We start from the raw sequence: 18,729 nt of genomic DNA on the forward strand, positions 1-18,729 counted from the left end.
AATTGATAATTATATTTCTTAGCCAAACATAACAGTGGGTGTTTGCTTTTTTGTACAGTCATTTATCTCTACAACTTACTGACTGGATGAATCTATTCAACGTTGTTCCAAATCTTTACTTTATGAGATGGTCCTTCACACACTAGGAATGAAACAGTGGGAATATCACAAATCGAAATAGTACACACTTATATCTGATAATGTTTCTGAAATTAACTTTTGACATTTTTTATTATTGCTTTGCTAGATACATGTTTCATGAAAACATGTAAGGTTCTTTGATTATAATATTTTAAAACTCCAGACCTTTTATTTACTCTATTATCCTAACGTCCTCAGCTCATATATATGTACACATATTTAAGTGCTCTATAGCTATGTGAGAAAAGGGAATGGTACAGTAGGTGAAATTCCGATCACAATCATAAATGAAAGGAAAAAACAACTTGTCTTGGCTTGCAACTATTTCTTAGGGAAGTTAAGCCAGTGTGTGGTGTGAGACTGTAATCATTCTCCTTTCTCACTGGATGTGTTTTCTTCCTGTTTTAGAACAGAAATATGGCATCTAGAGGTGACAGTAAGTTATCTTTAAATAATTCTCAACTACTCTCATTATTTGGTTTAACTGTTAATCAAAACATAATGTGGGGTGTGTATGGGGTGCTGGGGGAGTGGGGCTTTACCACAATCGTGGATTGTGATTGTTTTAAAAACTTTAAACTTTTTATGTTGTTATTGCAATGCATAATTTAGGTCATTCCTACAGTTCAGTATCTTTATATATATACATATATACTGTGTGTGTGTGTGTGTGTGTGTGTGTGTATATATATATATGCATGTTTTTATATGCTTTAGCCTTTATTGTGTAAGACTGTAAAGAGGAAAGAGGGCATTCAGTGAGTATATTATCACTTTATGTGTTGTGAGTTTCTCACAGCGCTACATGAATTTGATATTTTGAAATGTTTGTTACTTAAGTGATATCATTGGGCATATCTTTTATAGATGAAGAAACCAACAATCCAAAAACAAAAGTAGTCATACCTTAAAAATGTCTCTTTTTCCCTCACAGATGTCTTTCAGCTTTTTATCCCTGAAAGAGGTGAAAGAGTTAAGATTAACTCGAGATATACTCTCACTGTGTCATGTCACTTGTCTCCTGCAATCAGTGCTGTTGACATGGAGGTTACTTGGTATGGTGGGACGTCTTGTGTTTGCACATATAAAAACAGAGAGATGACACAGGGTGTTGACTATGAGGGCAGAGCCAGTCTGTTCATTCATGACCTGATGAAAGGGAATGTGTCTTTAAGAGTGACAAACTTCAGAGAGTCTGATCTGGGAGTTTACATGTGCCAGGTCACCAGTCAATATACAACACAACAGATATCAGTAAATGTAGCAGAAGAAGGTAAGCACTTCATAACTCCATCCAGGATCAAGAATACTAAGTAGTAGTGTGCAATTCCAATAATACCAATAGTAATTAATAAACTAGAGTTTAATGAATAGAAGTGCCTGTCCAGTTAACACTTTTGTTTGTTTACATATGCAGTCTCTGCCATTTTCAAGAACCAGTGCTTCTTTACAGTGGTAAGACAGCACCTTTTTGTGAAAAACATATAACACAATATACAAGACAATAAAGAGGCAGACCAGAGCTAGACGATAAACAGCGATACCAAAAACAAGAATAATTAGCATTTTCCAGAACATATATGGTTCAAGGGGGCAAAACTGTTTGGCCTAACCATTGTGTTACCTGCCTCAATAGTCATAAAATTGGATTGCATGTTCATTGCATTTTATACAAAATTTAGATAAATTATTAAAACAACAAAAAGCTAGATCAATAGAGCCACTGGAAAAAGGAAAGAAGGCTCAAACAAACTACTCCAATATTTGCCAAAAGAGACACACACTTGTGTAGAAGTACACTAATTAGTAAACAAGACTCAGTTGGAGACAGTACATTTGCAAGTAGCCACAACAGGATAGTAACAGTTCAATATAAGAAAAAATGTGCAAATATCAAATAATTTTTAGGAACTGGGAATATAAAAAGCTTATTGAAATGATGTGGGTGAAAGTAGGCATCAGGAACCAAGACTAAACTGGCAAAACCAATCCTGTGTTTGCTGTTTGTTTGTAGTGTTTGGGACTCAGAAGCCACGAATGAAAAATAATAGCTAAATTATGTAATATAACACAAAAATAAGGCATATATATAACCTGTATTTGGAAAACTATCAAAAATCACAAAAAGTACCCTTCTGTCCATTCACTCCATAAATTTCAATCATCATTGTGGAAATAGCATTTTCTTTATAAAATAAGTCTAGCAACAGGTACATTATCTGCCAAATACATACATGTCTATGTAGCAAGGAATTTAGTAAGCTTTAGCCACTTGTGTTGTGACTCTTTCATTGTAAGGAGTAACCTTAAATAAATCCTTGTTGTATTATGATATTATGTTTGTCCAGACAAGCTGAAATTCTAAAAAACTTTTTCTCAATTAGGATTGCAAAGGGGAAACAAGCAATGGTAAGTTTTTAAAATCACTAACTAACTGCCATCTGTAATGCAGGGTGTTTCAGAAATTGCAACTCAAATGTTTATTAACAAACCAAACTAGGAAATTCAGGCAAAAGGAGATGTGAAAAAAGCAAATGTGCACTTTTGAAACATGCTTCGTGAAGTTACAAATCCTTTTCAATTACGAGTGCATATCAAACTGCCAAAGTCACATGATTTTAGTAAATAAGGGTTAGTCACATCAACTGTTTCAAAATGTTTGGAAATTCCAATGGCTTGCTGCAAGGGGCAAATATCTGGTTACCCAGATAAACCAGTGAACCCATGAATCAGTGTCTGTATGGTTTTTACCTGATCTTGTATCAATTTTATAAATTTGTAGACATTTAATGATAATTAATGATATTTTTGGAATGATGAAGTACCGGATTCTCTCTCAGATTGAGGAACATGTTCTATTGCCTCCTTCCCCAAAAGTGTTACCACTTCTTGTTCCATTACCAAAGCCTTCCCACACTGCCAGATGGTCTACTCCAGCAGGAAACAACTGAGCTGTCTCCTCTAGTAACCTCCTCAGAGGATGCGAGCCTCCCAGTGCTGCAACATCCCCGGGCGGACACTGAGACCTGAACTCGCTGGAAACCACTGTGCTCTGAAGCACCAAGGGTGGCAGGGTTGGCAGAACGGTCCCCTGAGGGTACAGAGGAGAAACGGTCACTGTCTAATGAGATATGAGCCATTTCTCCCCGGAGGGGCCTGCCCTCAGAGGCCTGAACACCTTGGCATCAGGCCCTTTTAAATTGCAAAACCCACAGACCCAACTGGCAGAAATGGTTGTGTCCAAGCTGCCAAACTGTCTAAAGAGTCATCAGCCTCTCAAGACTGACCTCTAACGTAGGTTGCAGGACTGAAGCCTTCCTCAAGAAGATGATGGTCCTTTGATCCGTCCGCCCCTGGGAGGTCTTCTGGCTGCAAGTGCCGCCTCGACCTCCAGTCTCTATAAGGGAGGCTTAAGTAGCAACCTTCAGCTCTTTATATAGGCATCTAGACTTCTCAAAGCCAGGTGAATATTTCACCATTTAATTCCTCAAAATCAAATGCAGCCAAAGAATAACAGACAAGTATCTTCACAAAGTTGCTAGGTTCTAAATGACCTGGTGGGTAATTAGTGACTTGGGGACTGAAGAGCCGGGCTGTAAACAGTCTCCTCCAAGATCTCACCTCAGTGTGGAGATCGGGAAAAAATGGCATGCCCTGATGTGTAGGTTATGATTTAACAGACAGGGAATGTTTATCTAACTTGCTTTTGGGACGAACATCCTGCTTCTTGGTCGGCCAATCGATGTTTAACTTGGCCACGTCACAAGTTACAACCTTCACCCGCCCCTCACAAGCAGGAGAGTGAGGTGGCGAGTCCTCAAACTCTATACCTTGATGCTGAGCACATCCACCTCCTCGGAGCTGGAAAGCTATAGCACCAGGCTGTAACTCCGGGGGGTAGAGCCGGAGAGAGAGAGAGCGCTAGATCTAGTGGGTGAGGGTGGAGAAAAGGCTGGGCCCGTCTCCAACCCCTCCACTAGACCCATTTGCGATCCATCAGCTGGGCCTGAACCACGAGGAACACAAGCCTGGACACCTTCCTCGAAGAGTGCTCAGCCAGAGCGGAGCGTTTGCAGTGACGATCTAGATAAAAGGCTGAATATACTATATTAATATAGACATCACAAAGCCAGATGACTATTTCACCATTTAATTCCTCAAAATTAAATGCAGCCAAAAACAACCAGACAATTAATCATGGTCTGGAGGATAGGCTGAATATATTATTAGAATAGTTTGCAATATACAAATAAAGAATCATAAAATAATATATTGCAAACATACATAATTAGTTGCATGTGGTCAGAGAAATGAGAAAAAAGGGAATCACCCATCTAGGAATAGAAAATACACTTCAAAATAAAAGTTCTCTAACACAAGTGTATTTTTAATCAAAGAAATGCAGTTGGTGAGTGAGTAATAGACTTAGTATATAATAGACTTCTGTTCTAAATCTTATTTGACAAGATGGTATTACTTTTTTGTCTTATTTTATTTGTTTTGTAGAGTTATCAAACCAATCTGCATATCACGGTGATTCAGACCATCAGCTTGAGGTTTGTGTGCACATTAACGTATTAACTAACACACACAGTTTTAAATATCTTTATTTTACATCATAAATACAATTCATTGCTAGATTGAAACTCAGCTTGCATCAACTTGAGGCATATTGCTCTCTTTTCTTGAATTTTAGATTACTTTGTCAAACAAATATATTGTGACACACTTTTACAGTATTAGAACATTTTCCCAGCTTTTTCTTAAAAATGGTCTTTCACAACAATTGACTTTAGTTTAACTTTTTTAGGATCACATAAGTGTTGTGTGGTGGTGTAATGGCATAACATTCACATTTTTATTTAATCTCAATTAGGATTACAAGATGGGAAACACAAGATACAGTAAGTTGTTTTAGAATTTAATTACTATTGAGAAATATTTTACTTAGTGAACTTAGTGAACACCAAAACAAGTTTCCCCCTTATTTTCCCCTTATTTAAAGAGCAAAAACATCTACAACAAACCATTTCACTGCTGTTTTACATTTTCCAAAAATATTTTCTCTTTTTTTTTTTTCTGAAGGCCAATGCCCCTCATATAACCATTATTTGACAGTTTGACAAGCATCTGTCATAATCTATGTTATGTGTGGATCTTATTTGTAAAAGACTCATGTATTTTGTTCACCATTAAAGAGTTATCGATCCGCTATGCATATCGCAGTGCTTCAGGGAAGGATCAACATAAGGTATGTGCACATACTTTTACATTTTTGTGGTAGTGTCTACGTACACTCACTGCAAATAGCCAACCTTGTTTGTAAACACTATTTTCACTAAATCCGCCCACCATTATTTAGATAATATTTCACCTTTAGTACAAATAGCATGTTACTTCTGTTAAAGTGTTAGTTCACCCCAAAATGAAAATTCTGTCATTAATTACTCACCCTCATGTCGTTCCAAACCCGTAAGACTTTCGTTCATCTTCAGAACACAAATAAAGATCTTTTTGATGACAGAATGCTGTCAGATTTCCTTCCATAGACTGCCTTTGCAACTAAAACTTTGACGCTGCAAAAAACGTTTAAAAAGTCTAGAGATAGAGTAGACTACACTCGTTCTGTGGCACAGTTGCTCTCAGTGATGGTCCGATAGGTGCTTAATAGTAAGTTATATATGCTTATTTAACTTTATAGTGTTAAATAAAAAAATCCTTTGTGCGTACCGTCAGATGAAATCCTGCAGTATGGTGTACATTTTAGGACATCCTCAGACCTCAGTCATACAACGAAAAGGCATCATGCCTCAGACTAAAAGGCTTCAGTCACCGTACAAAACGGCATCGTGCCTCAGATTGAAAGGCTTCAATTAGGCATCGAACGAAACAGCCTCAGAATAAAATGCATCAGAAGAAAAGGCATCGGATGAAACGGACTCAGACAAAAAGGCATCAGACTTTTTTTTTTTTGTATAGTAAAATTATTGTTATACAAATAGTATCAATCCGACAAAAAAATCATAGTTAACACACTTAACCATGGTTAATTTTCGTGAGTGTTCACTATAGTTTGCAATGCAAGCTAGTTGCAATGTATTATTTAGCTAACTTTTTATACATGCAAATAAAACTAGCGAATAATACAAATTTACAAAATAATCTCAGTGGGATATGTTTTATACAACTTAGTGTAACATTTAACAATTAGAAAACTGTGTGCATGTGATGTCACACTGAGGCGGGGCAATTCACTTCTTTCTAAGTCCATTTTGTCTGATGCCTTTATGTCTGAGGCCTTTTAGTTTGAGGCCGTTTTGTCCGTTGCCTTTTTATCCAATCCGTTTCATCTGATGCCTTTTGGTCTGAGGCTGTTTCGTTCGATGCCTAATTGTACAAGACCTGACAGCCTTTCAGTCTGACATATGCGCGTGAATCACGGACACGCACACGCTCAGAGCAATATTGTATAAGTTACTGCAGCGCAATACATTTTTAACAAGCAGAATAATACAGTCACGATAAACAGTCTCACTTTAAGCTATGTATTTTAACTATTATAGTATTATAGTATTTCGAAGAACAAAAACATGAACTTTAACTATTGGCTTTACATCATCAAGTCAGCTGTCTCTACTTTGGTGCGAGACCATGTGCAGTCGCACACTTGGCACAGCCCTTGGGACGGTGCTGGTTACAAGGGAGAAACCTACAACGGTAAGTTCTAGAAATCACTGACTTTTTGTAATAATTATTAGTATTTGCATTGCAATTTTATTACTATATTTTGAAAAGCAATAATGTAACAGTTTAATACTTCACTGGAAGTTTGAAAATAGAATTTTTGGATCTTACCTTTGAAGAGGGTGTATTTGTTTGTTGTTTACTTTTCTCTTCATTATAGAATTATCATCCCAGGACATCACATCTCATCTAAGCCATCCAGGCAACAAGCAGTCTGGGGCAAGTGTGCACTTTCATTACCTATTATTCATACATTATGTGTGTGTGTAAAATCTTTTTTATACAACATCATTTATATAAAAAAAACTGCATTTGTTCTTATCTCAATTAGGATAACTGTCAGGGAACGGAGGAATCAGAGACAGCAGACAGAGGTGAGGATCCAAATGCAAGAAGATTTAATGAAAACAAATAATCATAACATAAATCAGGAACAAAATAACACTGAGAAAAAAACAAAGCAAAACACAAGGAACCACAGACACCTGCATGACATCAAACAACAACCAACAGAGAACCAGAGGGAAAAAAAGGGCTTTGTTACCATTTGAATGTGCATTGATCATTAAAAATTGTCAAATGAATTTTGTGATTTGATGTTTAATGTTTACTTTGTATGATACCAAATGATTCTTTATAGATAGTAAGTATGTGAAAGCACATTACTGTTAATCTCTTTTACTTGTCATATGGACTCATTTTACACACCTCTCATATGATATGTGAATCTTATTTAAGAAGAGCGCTCAGTATTTTTCTGCTTTACAGTACTATCAAGTCAAGCTTCATATTACAATGAATCAAACAGAACTTATATTTTGAGTGTGTAAGTAAAAGTGTAAGTCCATCTTTCTCTCTTCCTCACAGATAACTTTCAGCTTGTTGCTCCCAGTACAGCAGAAGAACCAGAGGTTTCTTTTGGGTCTGATTTCATTATTCCATGTTACTTGTCTCCTGGAATCAGTGCTCTCGATATGGAGATCAGGTGGTCTAAGGGTACAGCCAGTGTTTGCCTGTATAAGGACAGACAGCTGACCGAAGGAGTTTGGTTCAAGGACAGAGTGTGTCTGTTCATGACGCACAACTTCAGAAAAGGAAATGTGTCCTTACATCTGAAAAACTTCATGTTGTCAGATGTTGGAATTTACCATTGTCAGGTCATCAGTAAAGACAGAAGTAAGGAGATAAATGTAAGAGGTGAGCAGTCATCTACATCCGATCAATGTGCTCATTAATAATGTCCTGTCAGAATGAATCTGAACTGAAACAGAAATCTAGAAGTATGTTAGATTGTACATACAATCAGTATGTGATCAGTAAACTGTTAGACTGGTGTGAACCGAATCTATACTGTAGTGTAGATGGTCATTTTCAGTCTTATCTGATATACTTGAACAAAAATAAACCATTCATCAGAGGGAAAGTATAAGACACCAAGACTGATATGTTAGGGCAATAATTCCTTGAATATTCCATATGAATAAGAGATGTAGTGTTGGCACAGAAAAACACAACCAGTAATCATGAATGAATTGTACAAGGTAAACAACTTTTATTAGAACATTTTAGACGATATTATAATATATTATTATATATTACATTTTAGATTCATATTAGAACATTTTAGATGATTTAATATGAATGTACAGTATAAACCTTTTTAAATACATTATGAAAATCTAGCTGATAGCTATAGCATAATGTTTTCCAGAATGCTACAAGGAAACTGTATGGGACATGCAATCATATAGTGTTGTGTTTGTGCCAGTTAGATGTCTGTTTTTTTTCTGATATCATATAAACCTATTTACACATGCATCATGTTCTTCTTAGTAAGGATAAATCCTGCTGTTGAACCTGTGAGTCAGTCACCAATTCAAGATGGAAATGTTCCGTTAATGCTACATGAGGTAAGAGAGCATAACCTCTCCCTTTACACTATTCATGGTAAATTATCCTTTACTTTCAAGAATATCAAACTAGACTTTTCAAATTAATATTGTGAAACAATTTAGAACATAAAACAAATAAAATAATGGTGCAAAGTTCCAAGAATAATAAAGTAGCAATCAAACTTGGGTATTATTATTACCATTATTAATATTCAATTCTAAATACAGTTGAATGTACATTGTAATACCATTGTAAAACAACTGCATCTCATTTAGGATAAAACGAAAAGAGAACCATCCAACGGTAAGTTGTCATATATATATATATATATATATGTGTGTGTGTGTGTATACAGTATATATATATATATATATATATATATATATGCTTGGTGTGTGGATCTTGTTTGTGAAGAGTTCATGTTGTTTTTATTGTGTTTTTATTTATCTATAATTCATTATAGAATTAACAAGGCACACTTCTCATCACAGCGAATTAGATAAGAAACAACATGGGGTATGTGTGCACATTAATACTGTCCATAAACATATTCATACTATTGTTTTAAAGTCTTCATACATCATTCATTGATTAAAAAATGAAGCATTAATTAATGAATTAATGCATCAATATTCATCCCATTGTGTTCTCATATACTGGCCTCATGTTGTGATTCTCGTAAAGGATCAATGTATAATGAATATTTGGATGTTTTCTTGGATTAAAATCTCCTTTATAATTGTTAATTTTATGTTTATATTCTATGTTTTAAATCTCATCTAAATTAGAATTACAGGATGGGCATCTCAAGCAATGGTATGTTTTCTTGAAGTCATTAACTCGTCATGAGTTTTACTCACTCTAAGAATATTAGTGTTTTTTTGTTTGTGTAAGTATAAAGGTGAAAGTAGTAATGCATGTAAGTCCATCTTTCTCTCTTTTCCTCATAGATGATTTTCAACTTGTCATTCCACAAACAAATCAAGAAGCAACAATTTCTATGGGATCTGAATTCTTTGTTCCTTGTTACTTGTCTCCTGAAATCTGTGCCATTGCCATGCAGATCAAATGGTTTAAGGATACAGATTGTGTTTGCGTATACAAGAAGTGTCACATGATTGAGGGGAGGGCTTACAAAGACAGAGTGAGTCTCGTCACTCACGAGCTGGATAGAGGAAATGTGTCCTTACATCTAAGTAACGTCTCGGTTACAAAGGTAACCCTCGTTCCCTGAAGGAGGGAACGGAGACGTACGTCGGACAGACCGACGAATAGGAATCTCGCTAGAGAGGCCAATCTACTTCGAGTGTAACTACAACGAGCCAATGCACATTGGCATGCAATCATATGCATCAGCTGCTCGCCTCGCAGCGCGGGTATATAACGAGCAGCAGGTGCGTTGCATCTTCAGGTTTTCGCTGAGGAGCCGAACCGGATAGGCGGCAGCATCAGCGGGGTACAGCGACTGTGGCAACGGGACGTACGTCTCCGTTCCCTCCTTCAGGGAACGAGGGTTACCTTTGTAACCGAGACGTTCCCATTCAGTCGGTCACGTTCGACGTACGTCGGACAGACCGACGAATAGGAATCCCTACCAAAGCGCCACAGGGGCTGCCCTCTTCCAGCGCTCTGTTGTAAGCCACCTGAACCCCCTTGCCTACGGACGGTGGGACAGGGCTAACACAGAGAGTGTCAATCACTGCTGTTCCCCAAAACCCATTCAGTGAGACTATTGGATAACGCTGGGAAAGCGTACCCTTCCGCTGGGAAAGGAACGCTGCGGAAGCCACATCCTTCCCGAAGGAGTTAAGTGGAGAAGTACATATGGACTAACCCGTAGGCTGTACTACATATGGAAGAACTGGGGTGACTCCAACTCGATGAGAGGTGGGTTCTCCCAGAGGGAAAGACACAGGCTTCGTTTAGGAGCAACCGTGGAACTAGACATATGGGATCCCAGTAGGGTCACACATATGGTACCCAGCCTAAACCCGGTTCTCAAGGATACAACGGAGTATAGGCCTAGCGCCAGACGCTCCGCCACGTCGGCTGCCGAAGGGAGATCGGAGGACTCAACAGGGTCTGCCTTGTAGGGACTCTCTGGAGAAAAAAGCGCATGTAAGCGCAGCAAGCCGACACTAAGCCGGGGCCTCTCCGTGCCTCTGACCTGAGGTGAGAACACGGGAGGAGACCGGCTCGACACGAAGGCTATAGAATCTAGCGAACGTGTTAGGTGTCGCCCAGCCCGCAGCTCTACAGATGTCTGTAGCGAGGCGCCACGAGCCAGCGCCCAGGAAGATGCGACGCCTCTCGTGGAGTGCGCATGCAACCTGAGCGGGCAGGGCATGCCCTGAGCTTGGTAAGCCAGGGCGATGGCATCCACTATCCAGTGGGCCATCCTCTGCTTGGAGACAGCCTTTCCCTTCTGCTGGCCTCCGTAACAGACAAGAGCTGGTCTGAGGTCCTGAAGCTTTGAGTTCTGTCTATGTACAGTCGCAAAGCGCGAACTGGACAGAGCAAAGCCAGGGCTGGGTCTGCCTCCTCCGAGGGCAGCGCTTGCAGGCTCACTACCTGGTCCCTGAAGGGAGTGGTAGGAACCTTGGGCACAAGCCAGGCCGGGGTCTCAGTACCACATGGCCGTCACCCGGCCCGAACTCCAGGCACGATTCGTCGACCGAAAAAGACTGCAGGTCCCCTACCCTCTTGATGGAGGCCAATGCAACCAGCAGCAAAGTCTTCATAGACAGAATCTTTAAGTCTGCTGATTGCAAGGGCTCAAAGGGAGCAATCTGAAGTGCTCTCAGCACCAGAGCAAGGTCCCAAGAGGGTATGGAGGGAGGACGAGGAGGATTTAACCGCCTCGCCCCCCTAAGGAACCTGACGACCAGGTCGTGCTGACCAACAGATTTGCCATCTATGTGGTCATGATATGCGGAGATAGCAGCAGTATGGACTTTGAGGGTGGAGGGGACAGCCTACGCTCCAACCCCTGCTGCAAGAAGGAAAGCACGACACCGATCGAGCATCTTCGGGGGTCCTCTCGACGAGAAGAACACCACTCGACGAACAGGTTCCACTTCAAGGCGTAAGCCCGTCTCGTAGACGGAGCACGTGCCGAAGCGATGGTGTTAAGTACCTCGGGGGGTAAGTCACCTAGAACCTCCGCGTCCCGTCCAGGGACCAGACATGGAGTTTCCAGAGGTCTGGACGCGGGTGCCAGAGAGTGCCCCGTCTCTGAGAAAGAAGGTCCTTTCTCAGAGGAATGGGCCAGGGAGGGGCTGTCGCGAGGAGTGAGAGTTCTGGGAACCAGGTCCGGTTGGGCCAATAGGGCGCAACTAGCAGAACCTGCTCCTCGTCCTCCCTGACTTTGCACAGGGTCTGTGCAAGTAGGCTCACTGGGGGAAACGCATATTTGCGAAGGCCCCGGGGCCAGCTGAGCGCCAGTGCGTCTGTTCCGAGTGTTCCCCGGACAGGGAGTAAAACAACCGGCAATGGGAGGTTTCTGGTGAGGCAAACAGGTCTACCTGAGCCTCTCCGAACTCTCTCCAAATCAGCTGGACCACCTGGGGGTGGAGTCGCCACTCTCCTGGCCGCGCAGCTCGTGATAGCTCGTGGGCCACACGGTTGAGCACACCGGGAATATGAATGGCACGAAGCGACCTCAGATGCTTCTGACTCCAGAGGAGGAGATGGCGGGCGAGTTGCGACATGCGACGGGAGCGTAGACCACCTTGACGGTTGATGTACGCAACGGTCGCAGTGTTGTCCGTCCGGACCAGTACATGCTTGCCCCGTAGCGGCCCTTTGAGGCGGCTCAGGGCAAGGCGTACCGCTAGCAACTCGAGGCAGTTGATGTGCCAATGCAGATGGGGGCCCGTCCAACCCCTGACACTGCATGCCCGTTGTACGTGGCACCCCAGCCTGTGGCAGAGGCATCCGTGAATACCACAGCATGCCGGGACACCTGCTCTAGGGGTACTCCAGCCCGAAGAAACAAGGGGTCCGACCACGGGCTGAAGGTTTGGCGGCACTCCTGAGTGATTGCCACCCGGAACGTGCCGCGTTGCCACGCCCATCTCGGGATCCGGCCGTGGAGCCAGTGTTGAAGCGGTCTCATATGAAGCAGACCGAGCGGGGTTACTGCCGCTGCGGCTGCCATATGCCCCAGGAGCCTCTGAAAAAATTTCAGTGGAACCGCTGTCCTGCCGTTGAACGTATTCAGGCAGTTCAACACCGACTGAGCACGTTCCTCTGTGAGGCGTGCTATCTGTTCGACCGAATCCAACTCCATACCGAGAAAAGAGATCCTCTGCACCGGGGCGAGTTTGCTCTTTTCCCAGTTGACCTGAAGACCCAACTGGCTGAGGTGTCTGAGCACCAAATCCCTGTGTTCGCACCACTGATCCCGGGACTGTGCCAGAATGAGCCAGTCGTCGAGATAGTTAAGGATGCGAACACCCTGTTCTCTCATGGGAACAAGGGCTCCCTCCACGACCTTCGTGAAGACGCGGGGAGACAGGGCCAGCCCGAAGGGTAAGACTCTGTACTGATATGCTTGACCTTCGAACGCAAAAACGCAGGAATGGCCTGTGTCGCGGAAGAATCGAACATGAAAGTACACGTCCTTCAGGTCGATCGCTGCAAACCAATCCTGGGGACGGATGCACTCGAAAATGCATTTCTGCGTGAGCATTTTGAACGGTAGCTTGTGAAGGCTCCGATTCAAAACTCGCAGATCCAGGATCGGTCGTAACCCACCGCTTTTCTTGGGTACAATGAAGTAGGGACTGTAGAACCCTGACCTCATATCGGCTGGAGGGACCGGCTCTATCGCGTCCTTCGCCAGTAGGACCGCGATCTCCGCACGCAAGACACGGGCATCGACAGCCTTCACTGCAGTGAGGTGGACACCCCTGAACTTGGGGGGACGCCGGGCGAACTGAATCGCATAGCCGAGCCCGATGGTCCGAATGAGCCAGCGAGACGGACTGGGGAGCGCTAACCAGGCTCACAGAGACCGTACAGGCGGGATCAAAGGGACCGCAGGCGTACCCGCAGTGAGGCAGCGAGGTGGAACACAGGGACGCAGCTCGGGAGGCTCTCTCTGCGAGGCGGCCCGAAGCGGGGTCAGAGTGTGCTGTGCAACACCTACCTGGTTCCACGGTTGGGCAGGGGGCGCAGGAGAGGCTTTGCTGCCTTCTCGACTGCACGCTGCTGCCCTCTGGCGAAGGAAGAGGGGGATGAGAGTGGTGAGGCTTTTCTCCTCCCACTGCTCTCCGAGCCCTCTTCAGACCCAGAGATGGAGGAACTGCTCTCTTTTTGAAAATTTGGGTACCGCTGGCTGTTGGACCAGCGGGAGAACAGAAACAAACCCAACCAACAGGATTTACCACCCGGCCCTCCTCCGGGGGGGGGAGAGCAGCCCCACCCGTCTCTGGGTCACCCGTCTCAGGGGTGATTTTTCACTAACCACTTAAACAGTAGCAGAGACGGGAGGTGTCATCTTCCTGCAGCGGACACAGTAGAGCAGACTGGGCCGGAGTTTTTTTTTTTTATTCTGCAGGGGACGACACCCTTGGCGACGAGCAGACTGAGGGCCCACGAGGAACTCAATGGTTTGTCGGGGGAGGCTCCCCGGTCTGCCACTAACTGAGGAGAACTGCTGGGCTCAGTCCCCGACAGTGTCACCGAAAAGGCCACCTTGTGAGATGGGAGTGTCGAGAAAGCGTTTAGCTTGACGACCTCTTGCACCTCAGCAAGGTAAGCCAGGGGGGCGCTTCTGGACCACTGAGGTGGACATCGTCTGGCCGAAGGCCTGCGCCGTGACTTTGATCACGGTTAGTCAACAAGCGCAGCTCAACCCCGGCTCAGAACTACCCTCATGCATAAAGAGTGCCTTGGCCTCACATGCAGGGTGGGTGTGGTCTGTGAACAGCCACCCCACCCATAAGGGTAGTGAGAGAGTAAAAACTTATGCAGATTTTGGCACTTTTGGCATTCCATATTTATGGCACCAATATAGCTCCATACTGCCAAGTTTTTCATGCACATCCGGAACACCCGGGAAAGCATGGCTGTAAACTCTGAATCTGAGTCAGCATAAGCACACACCATTACAGTGGGCAGCGTCACCCTCATTTCCAGAGCATAACAGCCCTCTCTCCGATGCTGCAATCGACATCTGACCCTCAGCTGGAGCCCTAAATGGAATGCTAGGTTCCCCTATGAAGAGGACCAGCAATCCAATCCAGAAGCTGCACAGCATGTAATGCGCTAGAGGGAGGGGCCCTAGGGGGTTGGTTCCCCGAAGGAACCCCTCAACCTCAAGACACCCAAGCCATTTCACCAAAGTAGACCTCTTCTGGTGCACCAGAGAGGGCGCTACAATGGAGATTAGGCAAGGAGACCGCGCATCTAGAGCGCCGAGCGAGCGCTGGGTTGCCGTGACAACCCGCGCTGCAGCCCGACAGCTAGACGGCACACGACACGCAGAGGAGCGAGAGGTTTGCTCTCGCTGATCTCCGCGGTCTCCCAGAGTGTCGGGCAGACCCGCGGCTGTGCTTTTACACACAAGCGGCAGCTGGCCAACAACAGAGGGGACTCAAGCTTCCCGGAGAAAGAAGAGTCACGACCGGCGTGTCGACGTGATCATGTTCTCATACGAAAACATGAACCACCCACGAACATCGTTTCAGCACGCGCCCAGACATGTGAAACAGTGATCGTGGCCGTCAGTGAGGACAGGAAACGACCGCATCCAGAAACACACAAATAGAATGTCATCTTTAAAAAGACGCAAGCTCTATTTGTGTAAGCTCTTTTAGGGACTTTACTCTTTTAGAGTGCTGAAGCACGCAGGGGAACGGCCGCCGCAACACAGACAGGGATTGTGTGCAGCCTGTCGTGTGCTCTTTCTCTCTTTGAAGGCGCTCACTCTTACCAGCCGTAAAAACGGCTTTCAGCGCTCGAAGCGCACCGTACCGGCCGTGAGAACAGCCTTCTGACGCTGTCAAAACAGCTATTTGCTCTATAACGGCAAACGAAACAAAAAAACAGAAAATAAAGAGAGGACTTCGACCCCGCTGCTGTGCTGTTCGCCCGCACTCGAAAAAAAAGAGAAGTTCAACCAAAAAGCTTGACTCGTCTTCTAGCAGACACTTGCTTGCAGAGAACAGGAACAACACCGTTCGGCTCCGAAGCGAAAAGCTGAAGATGCAACGCACCTGCTGCTCGTTATATACCCGCGCTGCGAGGCGAGCAGCTGATGCATATGATTGCATGCCAATGTGCATTGGCTCGTTGTAGTTACACTCGAAGTAGATTGGCCTCTCTAGCGAGATTCCTATTCGTCGGTCTGTCCGACGTACGTCGAACGTGACCGACTGAATGGGAACTTCAGTGTCTCAGATGTTGGAGATTACCATTGTCAGGTCATCAGCAGAGGCAGAACAAAAGAGATTACAGTAGGAGGTGAATATTCTGAGAGTCCATATACTGTACATCAGCCCAGAGCCCAAATTAACAATCTTTTGTCAGAATAAAGTAAAATTAAGTCACATAATCTTCAGCAGGAACATAAGCAGTAGTTTTGTTCTTATAGTAATACAAGCCCAATCCTAGATAAGTATCAAAGAACACAAATCTCTTACAAACCTGTTCACACTTGAGTTATTGTGTTCTTAGTGAGGACAAAACCTGAAGTCCAACCTGTGAGGCAGTCACCAACTTCTCAAGACCGAAGTATTCAGCTAATGCTGTTTGAGGTAAGAAAAACTACAGGTTCATGGCCACACATTACCATCAAAAGTGGTTTGAGTAAAATGTATTTATGCTGTATTGTATTAATATATGTCAAGAATATTAAGGAGGTGTTTTTGGGTCATTCCCTGATGTTTGTGCTTATTTCAATTACTTGTAACATTTTCATGGCTGAAGTCTCTGTGATTATTCAGCACAAACTCTGCCATAATAATTCTTGTCAGTTTAAGAAAGTTTCTCACTCACATATTCTAAAAACAATAGAATGGAATTATAAAAAAAATATACAAAATTAAATAATAAAAATTATTTTATTAAAAATTAAATGAAATTTATTCAATGTATTATTTTTGTTAATTCTATAATGTCTACATAAATAAACATATATAAACATACACATACCTAAGCTCTATTGAAAGTAGTACATATATTTTACATAAATACTTTACATATACATATACTATGGTTTACACGTGTAACAACACGGTGTAAACAAAAAAGTGCAAAAAGAAATATTTAGTGCAAGATGGTATTTATTTGGTGCAAGATGACATTAAGTGCATGAGGAGACAACAGACAACTGTATGCTCGTACATGTAAACATATGCGTTTCCCTAATGAGCCTGGGTGCACATATACTGACAGAGGAAGGGAACATACACACAATACTGCACATAAGAACCATAAACAGTATTTCCAAAAGAACAGTCCTTAGAAAAATAGCAGCAAGAGGTTAAGTGTCCAGTGAGGAGAGAATGGGTGTGTGTTGAAATGTTTCTGGTTCAGGAGGAGAGGTTTGGAGGGTGAGGAGGAGAGATTGGAGTTGGGGGCTTCACAGCCTGGGAGAAGAAGCTGTTGAGCAGTCTTGGATGCTCCGATACTGTCTTCCCGATGGCAGGAGCTGGAAGAGACTGTGGGAGGGATGGGTGGGTCCTTCAAGATGCTGCTGGCTTTGCTGAAGCATTGTGCAAAAAAAAAAAAAAATACCCAGGATGGAGGGAAGAGGGAAACACATGATTATAGCTGCTCTATACACTTTTTGCTATATGGTCTTGTGGTCTGCAGTGCTGCAGTGCTGCAGTTCCCATACCAGACAGGGATGCAGCTGGTCAGCACACGCTCTCCATGGGGGCCCTGTAGAGTGGGTTGGGTGGAATTAGGCTTGCTCTTTTCAGAGGGCACAGGACGTGAAGTATATCTCTATATCTTCAGTCAGAGTATTTTCTTTACTTTACAGATAGACAAAATATGGACTGAAGAGGAGACAAACAAAATGGATGAATCTGCTCTAATGACAGGTGAGAGTAATCGGTGTGTAATTTCATTTCAGATGTGCATGAAAGTTCAGATCCAACAAACAGCCTGTTCTATCTGATACAGAAACACTATTAATACAATACTATTAACATAACATGTTGTTATTTACATTTTCAGAGATGAAAGTGAACAATGTGCAGGAGTTTCAAAAAATGTTGATTAAGGCTTACACAGAAAAAGACAGACAACTGGAAAGAACTGAACAGGACTTGAGAGAGACCAGAATGGACTTGTACAGAGTCAAAGACACACTTGGACAATGCAAATAATTTTTAATAGCCAAGAAATGTACCCAACGTTTTTTTTTTTTTTTTTTTTTTTTTTACAATTGATTGATTTTTTTTAACTATTAATAGTACTTTTATTACAATCAATATTTCAGATTTATGTTTTTCCTCCATTTCCTACATTAAATATTTCTGACGAAATGTGAAATTAAAATCAATTTACACTTATACTTAACGTTTATTTGTAATTTTCTATAAAATAAAGCAGCTTAATAAACGGTCATTCATTTGTTCATTAATGAATTATACCCGTGAAACAGGATTTCTTTATATTAGGATTTCTTTATTCGCCGATTTGCAACATATTCTTTTCAACCAATTTAGCAATAACGTGGAGTAGTGTTCTCCTTAGAAGGTCTTATAAACAACAGCATATCACAGACATCCGTCATAAATGTGAGGTGTTGTGTCTTCCACTTTAACGATTTGTTTCCATGAGCGCATAATGTTCACATGCCGACTGGGGTTCCCTCAGTTTGATCAAAGAGTATAGAACCCAAGAGGCGACACTCTGACACTTTTTGGGCAACACCCACTAGATGGCGCTCCGGTAGCGCGGCCGCCATTATGGGGTGAAAATACTAACTGG

The 18,729-nt window shown here is 42.8% G+C and overlaps 1 protein-coding gene across 4 annotated transcripts; it reads left to right on the top strand.

Moving 5' to 3' along the window:
- The first annotated feature begins 415 nt into the window (after window positions 1-415).
- On the top strand, window positions 416-18,363 carry LOC127513545 (butyrophilin subfamily 1 member A1). 4 transcript variants are annotated; one of them, XM_051895421.1, is made up of 20 exons: window positions 417-577; window positions 1,076-1,414; window positions 1,559-1,596; window positions 2,526-2,550; window positions 4,648-4,697; window positions 5,018-5,045; window positions 5,340-5,392; window positions 6,765-6,858; window positions 7,046-7,104; window positions 7,217-7,259; window positions 7,753-8,082; window positions 8,719-8,795; window positions 9,054-9,081; window positions 9,242-9,294; window positions 9,567-9,594; window positions 9,729-9,976; window positions 16,170-16,248; window positions 16,462-16,541; window positions 17,774-17,834; window positions 17,971-18,363. In XM_051895421.1, exons 1-20 carry the CDS (start codon window positions 559-561, stop codon window positions 18,120-18,122), a joined length of 1,884 nt encoding a protein of 627 aa, XP_051751381.1. In that variant the 5' UTR covers window positions 417-558; the 3' UTR covers window positions 18,123-18,363. The 4 variants fall into 4 exon arrangements, with proteins under 4 accessions (XP_051751383.1, XP_051751386.1, XP_051751381.1 ...); XM_051895423.1 differs by lacking the exons at window positions 17,774-17,834; window positions 17,971-18,363 and adding an exon at window positions 17,323-17,450 and having other exon boundaries at window positions 416-577; XM_051895422.1 differs by lacking the exons at window positions 9,242-9,294; window positions 9,567-9,594.
- Window positions 18,364-18,729: the final 366 nt, after the last annotated feature.

The sequence above is a fragment of the Ctenopharyngodon idella genome, chromosome 5 (genome assembly GCF_019924925.1).
Source record: "Ctenopharyngodon idella isolate HZGC_01 chromosome 5, HZGC01, whole genome shotgun sequence".
Taxonomy (NCBI): domain Eukaryota; kingdom Metazoa; phylum Chordata; class Actinopteri; order Cypriniformes; family Xenocyprididae; genus Ctenopharyngodon; species Ctenopharyngodon idella.

Bases quoted from the DNA above. Each gene is read 5' to 3' on its own strand.
- LOC127513545 (XM_051895421.1), top strand. The intron at 1,597-2,525 runs GTAAGACAGCAC...TTTCTCAATTAG, and splicing joins ACCAGTGCTTCTTTACAGTG to GATTGCAAAGGGGAAACAAG. The intron at 9,977-16,169 runs AACGTCTCGGTT...CGACTGAATGGG, and splicing joins ATGTGTCCTTACATCTAAGT to AACTTCAGTGTCTCAGATGT.